General features: G+C 51.2%; 1 protein-coding gene across 1 annotated transcript; it reads left to right on the forward strand.

The window, feature by feature from the left end:
* Positions 1–2,442: 2,442 nt before the first annotated feature.
* SLC18A3 (solute carrier family 18 member A3) lies at positions 2,443–4,698 on the forward strand. The gene has a single exon (XM_067552930.1). It carries the CDS (start codon positions 2,532–2,534, stop codon positions 4,107–4,109), a length of 1,578 nt encoding a protein of 525 aa, XP_067409031.1. The 5' UTR covers positions 2,443–2,531; the 3' UTR covers positions 4,110–4,698.
* The last annotated feature ends 6,975 nt before the right edge of the window (positions 4,699–11,673 follow it).

Below are 11,673 nucleotides of genomic sequence, written 5' to 3' on the forward strand. Positions count from 1 at the left end.
AGATTTAATGAAATGTGAAACAAATTTTTAATATAGAAAATTAATCCGTTTTTAATTATTATTTGAAGGGAGAGTATTTCTATGTTTTTCATTTCAGCAGAACTACATTGCTCAGACAAAGGACAATCTAATAAAAACTAGTGGCAAATGGAGTTACAAAGCGTGGCACAAATGGTCTAGAAAGTGCCTCCCAAATGCCCCTCCGTGCCTAAATTGGAGATGGGGACCTATGATTAATTTATAACCATATTTAGCCATTCTGGGTTACACTAAAATGAGTATCAAGAGAAGGCAGAGCCTGTATGAAGCATTTCCAGAGGTATCATTCATTCCTATTTGAAAAGGTAGAGTCAAGACAAGCTCCTTAGGCATGTCGGAGTGGGTGTGAAGATATAGAAACGGTGTCTGTGGATGTACCAATTCTCGATCGCCAGTGCCCGTTCCTGTAAAGAGTCGTAAATTACACAAGCATCTGGCTCCTCGGAGAGAAGTTATTTCTTCCGGGAAAAGGACAACCAAAATCACAGCGATCTCACAGCCGGCCCAAAGTTGGGAAGAAAAGCGTTTTACAGAGGAACCAGAGCCGTGGCCAAAGAGTTAATCAATCCCCCGCTGCCTAGCGCCGCGTCTAAAAACCCAAAGGAATCAACGCTGTTGGAGACTGGAGTGAGCCCGAGAGCATCTCTCCTAAGCACAGGCAGTTGCAATCTGGCCATATGAGCATTTCACCTGCTACCCCTCTGGGGAAGTAGCACTCATTCAAACTCCATGAACAAAAGTAAGCCCTGTTTGGACAACGTGCGACTGGCAGACAAAGGCTGCGAGCGGACGTTTTAGGGACAGGATCAGTGAAGTCTTAGGTTCTGCTTCTTCCTTTATGCGCCGTCTTCTGCGCCTCAAGCCCAGAGGACACTGCCACATAAGTGAGACGGGAAACGGGCTGAGTTAGATCAGCGAAATGCAAGCAAAGGGAAGGAATCGGTGTCAGCCCTGCCCAGCTCTCCCCGCTCTGCCCAAATGCTGGCGTTTAGGGTGGGGGATTTAGCGGGGGCGCTTTGAAAGTATCCAATGCGCTCTCCACGGGGGCGGATACAACAAAGATTCTGTTCTGCTCCACAAAGTCTGCGCCGTTTGCTGCTTTCCCTTGCGGGTCACAGCCCACCTACATCACCTAGGGGGGGGTTGGGGTTTTTTGTTTGTTTGTTTTTTGTTTTTTTGGCGACCCGCCTCCCCTCTTTCTTCCTTTGGGCTCGGAATAAAGTGACGAATCCTTCATTTAAATTGCCCAAGCAGCGCCCCGGCAATGTCTAGCTCGCGGAGCGAAGTGAATGAAGGATCCGATCTAGCCACACTCGCTTACACCACTTCCACGTCCCTTCTCAGGTCTGCTTCGCCTTACAACTGGGCTAGTGCCGCGCCTTGCACGTCCCCGTCATGTTTGTGCACGAACGCTCCTCTGGCGGAGTCTGTGGCTGCCTTAAATTTCCCTCTTGCTGTCTGTCTCCCTCTCCCATCACCAGTGGGCTAGTCCCTGGGAGATGCAGAAACCTTCATTCCGAGGGGCTGAGCGCAGGGCCAGTCTGGGCTCTCTCCTTAGTAATTGGCTAAGGCTCCTCCATGTGTTACATTAGCATAAGGAGACGCAGCTGGCAAAGTAACCACTTGGGGGCCAGAGCTAACTGTGCGTCACAGCCCTGGATGGGGAGGGGAAACGGGGGTTGGGGAGAGGGGGGGCGGGTTAAAGAAGAAAAAAAATAAGAGTAAGAACCAAAGCAGCATGCAACTCAATGTGCGCCGGGGGCCACACCAGCCGGAATGCCACTGCCTTCGCGGGGCTGAGCGTAGAGCTGCCGCCGCCTGGCTCACGGGCGATGGAGCCGAGAGCCGGAGGCGCCCGGCTCCCCGAGGCCTTCTGAGCGGTGGGGGTCCGGGGGGTGGCTAGCGCTGTCGTTATTGATGGCCAGCCCTTCTGATCCGCCTCACCGCCTCGGCAGCGATGGGCGCCGCAGACGGGCAGTGAGCTCCCGGCCAAGGCAAGCGAAGTGAGCGGGCTCGCTCCTTGGCAGCCCCGGCCCTCAAGCGGCGGCCAGGCAAAGGGGCCGCCGCTGTCGAGGCGCATCGGGACGCTTTGCCGCAGCCTCCCCGTCCGGTCCGGGCCTGCGCGCCTCCTTTCAAGACATGAAAGCCGTGCTGGGGATGTGAGGAGCCGGCGAGCAACTGCCTCGGCGGAGCGACAGCCGGGGGAGAGAGGAAGGAGGACGGGACCGGAGCAGGTGTCTCTGGAAGAAGGAGGAACAGGGGCGTATCGCCAAAGAGAGGTGGGGGGGGGTGGAGAAAAGGACCGGCGCCGGAGGGATTGCCAGCCTCAGTTTTCTGGGTCCTCAGAGTGCCTCTCCCCACGCTGCCCCCCATGCCCAGATAGCGACGCATCCGCTGAGCTGAGAGGCTGAAGTTTCAGGAGGGCAGCGCAGCTGTGTGGCTGGGCGCAGAAAGGGCTGTGCGTCCCGTCCCCCGTCTCCCGGACCCGAGCGATGGCGACCGAGGGGCGCGCCGGGCTGGCCAAGTCCGCCGTGGAGAAGCTCTCCGACGCCATGGGCGAGAAGACCAAGCAGCTGGGCACGGCCATGCAGGACGTGCACCGGCAGCGGCGGCTGATCCTGGTCATCGTCTGCGTGGCTCTCTTGCTGGATAACATGCTCTACATGGTGATCGTGCCCATCATCCCGGGCTACATCGACACGCTGCGCTCCGGGGAGGCCGAGCCGCGTGCCCGGGAGAGCAACGCCAGCGGGGCCAACGCCAGCCGGCCCCAGTCGGTGCTGGGGCCCCGCTACCCCACGGAGAACGAGGACATCAAGATCGGGGTGCTGTTCGCCTCCAAGGCCATACTGCAGCTGCTGGTCAACCCGCTGAGCGGCACCTTCATCGACCGCGTGGGCTACGACATCCCGCTGCTGATCGGCCTCACCGTCATGTTCCTCTCCACCATCATCTTCGCCCTGGCCGAGAACTACGCCACCCTCTTCATCGCCCGCAGCCTGCAGGGGCTGGGCTCGGCCTTCGCCGACACCTCGGGCATCGCCATGATCGCCGACAAGTACACCGAGGAGTCGGAGCGCAGCCGGGCCCTGGGCATCGCCCTGGCCTTCATCTCCTTCGGCAGCCTGGTGGCGCCCCCCTTCGGCGGCGTCCTCTACCAGTTCGCCGGCAAGCGGGTGCCCTTCCTGGTGCTGGCCTGCGTCTGCCTGCTGGACGGCCTGCTGCTGCTCACCGTCATCAAGCCCTTCAGCAACCGGGCCCGGGAGAACATGCCCGTGGGCACCCCCATCCACAGGCTCATGTTCGACCCCTACATCGCCGTGGTGGCCGGCGCCCTCACCACGTGCAACATCCCCCTGGCCTTCCTGGAGCCCACCATCGCCACCTGGATGAAGAAGACCATGCAGGCCTCGGAGTGGGAGATGGGGCTCACGTGGCTCCCCGCCTTCTTCCCCCACGTGCTGGGCGTCTACATCACCGTCAAACTGGCCGCCAAGTACCCGCACCTGCAGTGGTTCTATGGGGCCCTGGGCATGGCCATCATCGGGGCCAGCTCCTGCACGGTGCCCGCCTGCCGGAACTTCGGCCAGCTCATCGTCCCGCTGTGCGGCATCTGCTTTGGGATTGCCCTGGTGGACACCGCCCTGCTGCCTACCCTGGCCTTCCTCGTGGACGTGCGCCACGTGTCGGTCTACGGCAGCGTCTATGCTATCGCTGATATCTCCTACTCCGTGGCGTACGCCCTGGGGCCCATAGTGGCCAGCCAGATTGTGCACTCCCTGGGCTTTGTGCAGCTGAACCTGGGCATGGGCCTTGCCAACGTGCTTTACGCCCCCGTCCTCCTTTTCCTCAAAAACGTCTGCCAAATGAAAGCCTCTCACTCGGAGAGGAACATCCTCCTGGAAGAAGGACCCAAAGGGCTCTATGACACCATCAAAATGGAGGAGCGCAAAGGCAAGGGGAAAAACCTTCAGGCCGCAGGGGGGGTGGAAGGAAACAGCGTGGACTCTTACCACAGAGACCTGACAGGGGCCTCGGAGGAGGACTCTTCAGACTATGAATATAGTTAGGCTACATGGAGCTGGCAGAACAAGGGTTAAGAGGGGGAGGGGAAGTGAAAGCATTATTGCCATATGTTTATGTACCAATGTGCAATATATACACTAACCTTTGTCACGATGTAATGGCTTTCTTCTTCTTCTAGACTTATTTTAAGTTGGCATTTCCTTAAACATTGGCCAGGAAAAATCCTGAAGAAGACTAATTGAACGATGCATTTACATAAATCTGTGCTGGTTCTTCCAAAAACTTTTAGCTGGGGTCTCTTGTGCAAAAGTTTTCTCGAATTGAAACTGTGCGTGACATACTGTATAACTCTGTAAAAAAAAAGGGGGTGGGGGGGGAGTCTAATAAAATTCAGATTGCATATTCAGAGATTTAAGTTTACTAAATCTTGTATATAGGTATTGACATCTTCATTTGGTTTCATACTTAACAGCAACAAACAATCATATCGTATTATTTCTTCTTTGGGAATCAGCTGAAGCGTTGTAATCATTTTTCTGTTTGTGCTACTACCTGGTAAATGCATTTGCTGTATCATGTGCAAGTCCAAAACTACAAGGATAATATGATCTGAATAAATGAAGTTTGAGGGAATCCACTGCGTGTGTTTCAGTGTTTGTTTTTGAGATCAAGGCTGTTTCTTTAACAAATGTCAAGAAGTTCCCTATAACATCCACGTCCTTTATTTCTAAGACCGATTCAATACATCGCCCAAGATAAAACCCTGGGGGAGGGAACCTCCCTCATTCTTCGAATTCTATGTCAAAATGTTCCGACAGAAAAGAATTGCAAACACGGCATTAAACACCACTGCATACAGCGTCCTGATATGATATTAAGGTTTTTTAAAACACAGCACCTTTCCAATAAAGACTTTACATACTCAAATGCTTCCGAATTTTGCATTTCCAACAGCAAGGAAAAATTAGTACTTTGTCCGGACTGCAGTCCCATCTATATCTCATAACTGTAACCTATGGCATAAAATAAAATAAACAATACTACAGAGCTCTTATATAACGCTTTTCATAGATCTCAAAGCGCTTCACAAAGGCTGTCAGTATCGTGGGCTATGATGATTTATTCAAACGAATCCAAAAGGTAGCGCCTTTGGTTCAAACGCAAACATAGAACCGAAGCTCATTTTTGTCCTGTAAGATTATTCCTGGTTTATAGATCAATATAATGCAACGTTTATTTAAATGTGCATCCATCTATTAGACAAAACAAACGACTCGTTTTCTTAAAAATAAAGATTCCCCTATTGGCGTGTATATTAACCGATCTAGCTCCTTCTAGCTTCCTAGAAAAATGGGTACTGCAAAGAAGAAACGCAGCAAACCATTCATCAATTTCACTTGATCATCAAGGTCTCTGATTGACCTAGGGCGCAGTGGTAGCAGTTTTCGGGGCATCAGCGTTCCTGCTCAGAAAAACAAACAAGAATGAAAACGCATTTCGGTTTTGGTAACAATTAATCAATAACCATCGTAGGACCAAGTTGAGTCCCACTTTTATGAAATTAAGCTCATCTGTTTGCAATTGCCACGAAGAATATTTAAGGATGTAACAAATCTTTTCTCTCCGAGTCAGATAACTCGGATTTCCCTGGCATCCTTCCCTAGGCGACTGGTAATAGGAACAATCTGTCATGACTTTTAGTTAATGTCACTGAAAACTTATCTTCTTTTCAGTGTGACTAGATTCAAATGACCGTTTTCTTTTGTGTTTGTTGGTAAGGAGGTTCAACCAGTGTAGCAATATTTATAAACTCAGGGACTGCCCACTCATTAGACACCTACATTTTGATTTCATTTTAAACCAGACGGAAAAGAAATAGCAAATTCTATTCCCTGACAAAGGTAAACAAAGGAGCAGCTTTGAGTTGCTGCCTTGTTCAGCTGTGACTCAAGGGGACCAAATAATTTCTTTACAGAACTCGGATTCTTATTGCTCAGAACCCTTCGGTTAACCGTCTTCGTCAATAGATTAGTACTACTTTAAAGAGTGGGTGCAGAGGGTATTTAATAAGCTCTTTCGAAATGCACTTCCAATTCCAACCCGCTTCCCTAGAGGGCTAGAGATTTAGAAATAAAATATGCCTTCAGTCTAACGAACCCAGGGGATAAAGACCTGATTTGGTCAACGGAGAAACTGCTATTGTTTAAAGGGGGGGGGGGGGACGACGACACGAGACGAACTTGCCTTACCACTGAATTAAAGACAGAAAAACATGGGGAATTGAATGTGTCCTTCGAGTCCGAGCTGTTTATTCCCTTCACTACTGTCCTCTCCCAGCAACACCGTTAATCATATCATGAAAGCCCAGGAAAGCGTTAATGAAAGCTTGGGAACTGTTGAGCAATACTCAAGAGGGGCGCTCTCATTCAGCCCGGACTTTTAAGGGTTGGAGAGTATTAAGGGTTCCCAATGGGACGGAGAAGCAGATCCGGAATCCCAGATCCGTGGAGCGGTCAGTGTACGTGTACATTGCATGCCCACGGCGTGTCTGGCTGTTCTGGAAGGGATATCAGGGCCCTTTTCCCTTCGTCAGACAGCTGCACATGGCAGGGCTCAACTGTGATTCCAGCAACGAAGTACAGGAAGAAAATGAGGCTTGATCGAAGCCAGCGCAGAAGGGGCACCCACCCTTTCCCGCACCAGCTTTCCACTCTCAGAGAGGCGCCTTCGATTTAAAACACGCCCTGGGTTGGTGCCCAGTGAGGACAACGCCCTCCCGGGCACTAGTCGATGAGAGAGGCAGCGTTAGAGCCACGTTGCTTTTAAATGCCCCGTCTGCTGCTGGGACAGTGATTGCGAAGTCCCCCCCCCAAGTGTCCCCCGAGGGGAGGCTGCTCTTCTCTCTCGCCTGGAGGAAAGCTCTGGAAGATGACTTGAGGTCGGGTTGGGTTGGGTTGCTTTATGGGAAGCCGCTCGGACTGCACGAATAGGAAGAAAGGGAGGGAGGAGTTAGGCAGCCAGACACGGGGAGGTGGAAGGAAGAGGTTCTCCAAACGCCAGTTCATGTGTCCAGAAGGAAGCGCACCAGGAAAGGGAGCCATGAAGGTACCTTGGACAGAGCAAAACCAGGCTCCAAAGCCTCCACCTTCCCCAGAGCGCGTCTGAGCCGGCAGGGAGCGTGCTGCAGCCTGACATCCCGGTCCCCACGCTTCCCTCCGCCCGGGAGATTTGCGTTTGAAACTTTGGCTTCGATCAGTTCGGTGGAGCAGGTAAGGAGCAGCCTCTTTACGCGGCTCTCGGGCACCGGTGCAGCCTGGAAGCTGTGCGCACTAAGGGGAAAGGGCTGCGTTTCCAATGCCCTTTAGCCGTGCCTTTTCCTCCCTTTGTCCGAGCCGGACGCGCCTTTCCCTAGCAAGGGCGTGCGCGCCTTTTTCATAATTTCGCCGCGGATGTTTTCCTTGCTAACTGCACCCCGCGAACAAAACGAACCTCCAGTCCTCGCAGGGTGTCCAGCGACTCGGCTGAGCGGTTAAAAACATCTCAGGCAGCTCATTCATTTAGCTGGGAGGCGACTACACTAAGATTTGGGGCTGGAAGGAGGGGAAACGTTTACATCTATGGTTACCTGTTGTAGCTGGCACCGGTTTGTAATCCGGTTAGCACCCCAAACGCAGAGCAGCAGCAACGGGGAGACTGACTTTTATTGCTGCTATTAATTTGCTCTGCTGCTAAGCCTTTCCGGTGTTGACTTAGCTGGCAAAGTCCATTAATCCCTGCCTATTCCAGCGCTTTAAATCACCTCCTCAAAGGGGCTGGTTGCAGGCAGTATCTGCGCGGTCCTTTTACATGTTTACACACGTAGCCTCATCCCATCAGAGCCTGGCAGACCGGGACAGCCATTGCCCTGTCCGTCGAGGTGTTACCCTGTGTGCGAGCCAGCGCTGCTTCTATAACTCAGTGCTCCGGCCTTTCCGAGCGCGTCTTTTGGGACACCTGGATCTTTTCGGACGGGTTTGGGACAGACGCGTGTCCCAAATCCGCCGCCAAATGGTGCCCACCCCAGAGGTGGCTGCATCGCGGGCGAAGAGGAAACGCTGGCAGCGGGGATGGATGATTGTCCGGGTTCTGACCCCAAAGCGGAAGAGGGAATCACGCTGGCAAACTGGCTCCCAAGGACTCGGTGCACGTAGGAGTTTGCCTAGTTCCGTGGCAATTCCGGACTGTGTCTAGCGGCGGGCTCCCCGCACTCACAGCACCGTAGGCCAGTTACTGTCACCCCACGGGGAGCCTAACAACTCCTTGTTCAGAGCAGAAACTCACCGAGGGTCTCCCCCCCCCCCCCTCCGGCCGCAGCGCAAAGCCTACGGTTTATCGCCCGCTTTTATTTTTGATCGCTGCCTCCCGTTGCTATTGCCTCACCCAGAATCGACTAGGAGGTACCTGGGGAGGGACTAACCCAAAAGCCGGGGAGAGCAGAACCCCTCGGCATGGAAAGAAAGGGGGACGAGCCAGGGCTAGGGCCGCAGAGGCTCCCTCCAGCTGCCCAGCGAGGCAGGATGGGAAGCGGGGAGGAGATGGGCAGGGCAGGGGCAGAGAAGCCGTGCGAAGAAGGAAGCGCTCACCGTCATGACTAGACGGCGGCGGGCAAAGCGAAAGTTCAGCGTAAACCAGTGGCGTGGGAAGCAGCGAGAGATCCAGGCTGCGGGGGCTCAGAGCCCAGCAGAGAGAGCTGGGGATCCGCCCTGTGACACGGAGCTGCCACCCGCTCCCCGCTGCAGCTCTTGGGCTGGAGGGGGGCCTTCCAGTGTCCCCACACCACCGCCCCGGGAACCCGACACAGGGCTCGGAAGCCCAGCACAGCGGACGCAGCCCTCTGCTTCCGCTAGACACGGAGCTCTCGGCCCTATGCTGTCCCTGGCATTGGAGCGGAGACCTTGCAATGCCCCCTGTGCATGGGTATGAGCCCAGCCCATTTGCCAGTATTCCCTCGGGCCCGCTCGCTGCGGTGCAGCGGGAACTTTGCTGCTTGCCCCGCTGCCCTCCCCAGTCCAGCGGTGGCTGCCCCTCAGTCGCGCTGGGTAGCTTGTCAGGATCCCCACTCACCCCTGCCGGAGGGGAAGGTGAGATGTTGGTTTTAGTAGCTCTCGTTCTGTCTGGGGAATGTATTGCCCCACGGGAGTCTTCTTTCCCCACCGCAGCTGGCTTTGCGGGTCCTTGAGTCGTTCATCTCGCCTACTCGGTGTCCGGCTGGGCAAAGCCTGGCTAGCACCCAAAAAGACAGTCCCGTGAGGTGCCGAGGATCTCCCACAAAGTGCTGAAAGTCCTCAATCCTCACTGAGATCAATGGGAGTGATCAGGACCTTGTAGGCGGCACTTGGCATGTAGAGGGATCAGTGCCATGCTCATTGAGACACACTGCAAAAGATCTCCTGGGTCACTTGATCGATCTCATAGCTAATACAGGATTGTTCCCTGCTTTGCCTACTAGTTCCTGCAAAGTGGCTTTAAATGGCCCAAGCGATGAAAGCTTAATTGACTTCACCCTCCAGTTTCTCCTAACATTCGGCCTATATTTTCCCTTTCATAATTGCATCCCAGTACTTATATTCCCTGGCATCCCATGAAACAGTTAAAAAAAAAAGTCTTAGTATGAAAAAGAAGAGCAAAAGATTTAATTGTGATTTCCCAATAGACATTTATCAAATAACTGCCATGTGACTGGCTGAGACTTATATTAGGCATTAAATATCCCTGACTTCAGTCCTTTCAAATATTTTACAAACCATAGTAATACATAGCTCAAAGTGCATACTCTTGATAACAAAGAGAATAAGAATGAGTGGTTGTGAGCTGTTAGGTAAAACTACCATTACAGTATAAATTGCAAGAAGTAATTTTAACTGATAGCTAAATCCTATCTATTGACTTCAATAATGAGTTGGAAACGAACCTAAATAAGTGGATTAGATCAGTCAGTCCTTCTCTGTTATCTGCTAAAGAAGAGATCAGTTTCCTGTGTTGTGGATTTTTGCTGTTGCTTGAAGTATGGTGAACACTACATGGTTCCTGCAGCATCCTGCTGAAAAACATGTAGTTAACTGAAAGAACTGGGTGAATGTCCTTAACTTCAGCCCCCCATAATCAAAGACATTACAATTAATTTTTGGCCCAATAACTTTGACAATGTCCCTTTCAATCAGCAGAGTGAGTAACTATAAAGTCATCTTGCATGTCTTCCATCATTAGGAGCAACATGATACCCTTGTACAACATTTAAGTGAATTTAGGATTTGTCAGAGATGCTAGATTGAAAGTAGCTGTGACTGAAAGTCAGACTATCTATGCACAGAAGGGCACGTCCAGCTTTTAGTCAGGGTTATTCACCTCTCACTTTCATACACAAAAAATTATCCTACCAATTGTGTTAAACCCCCATTGTAGCTATAATACCACTACCGTGCCTTTGTACAGTCACAAGTATTTCATAGACATTGAAAGAAGTAAGGTTCTGTAAATACTTGATCAGCAAGTATTTATTTCACCTGTGGGGGTGGCATCAGTGCATAGGCAGCTTTGCAAATGCTGACTGGCAGAAATTTAGGTGCCTAGGGGACTTAGGTGCCTACTGGGTTGGACAGCTGCTTAGCAGTAGCTTTGAAAATGTCAGTGACACCTGAATTGAGAGGCAGAGAGGTGCCTAAGTACCTTTTAGCATCTGGGCCTGTCTGCACACAAAAGTTGTACTACCTTAACTATACCAGTTTAGCTAAAGCAGCACAACCCCCTGGTGTGGATGCAGTTCTACAATACGTCTGCTTATACTGGTATAGTTTATTCCTAAATGGGAAGGAGAACAAGCTATACTGCTATAAGGCAACATCATAGGTGAAAAAAAAAGATGGTCCGATGGTTAGGGCACTCACCTCGGGCTCAAGGAGATTCAATTCCCTGTTCTGACACAGACTTCCTCTGTAACCTTAGGCAAGTCACTCAGCACTTCCTTACCTCACAGCAGTGTTGTGAGAAAAAAAAATACATTTCCACAGTATTGGAGCATCTCACACTTTTAATGGGGGCCCTGGAAGTACCTTAGATCAAATATACCGGAACAACAGTAGGGGCTGTACTGGTATAACTATGTCAGCAAAAAGTCACATCCCTAACTGACATAGTTATACTACTAGAAAAGCTGTTTGCAGACCAGACCTTACTCTCAGATGGCGGGACATACTGTAAGATAAATGAGACTGACAAAATAAAGTGTGTCAAAACTGGCAAAACAGAATCCTTTATGTGCATGGGATCTTTCTATAGAAATTAATTTATAGTGAAATGCAACAAATTGAATGACAAATAATATTCAAAGGATTCGATTTCAGTTTACTTTAGATATTGGAATTCTGTTTCTCTTCAGTTTTGCATTCTTAAGCTTCAGTGTATGTTTGCACAAGGAACACTATATACTGTGCACATTTTGGTAATAAATAACAGTTACTGACTTGGCTTTAAATCTTTTTTATTTCCAGAACTGAGGTGTGCAGCTCTGTAAGTGCCCCCAAGTGGCTTCAGTTTCTGGCCTCAATAAAAGATATCAAAAGAAATGCAAGA

The sequence above is a fragment of the Emydura macquarii genome, unplaced genomic scaffold, assembly GCF_026122565.2.
Source record: "Emydura macquarii macquarii isolate MOO-44397 ecotype Brisbane River unplaced genomic scaffold, CSIRO-AGI_Emac_v2 contig_1390, whole genome shotgun sequence".
Taxonomy (NCBI): Eukaryota; Metazoa; Chordata; order Testudines; family Chelidae; genus Emydura; species Emydura macquarii.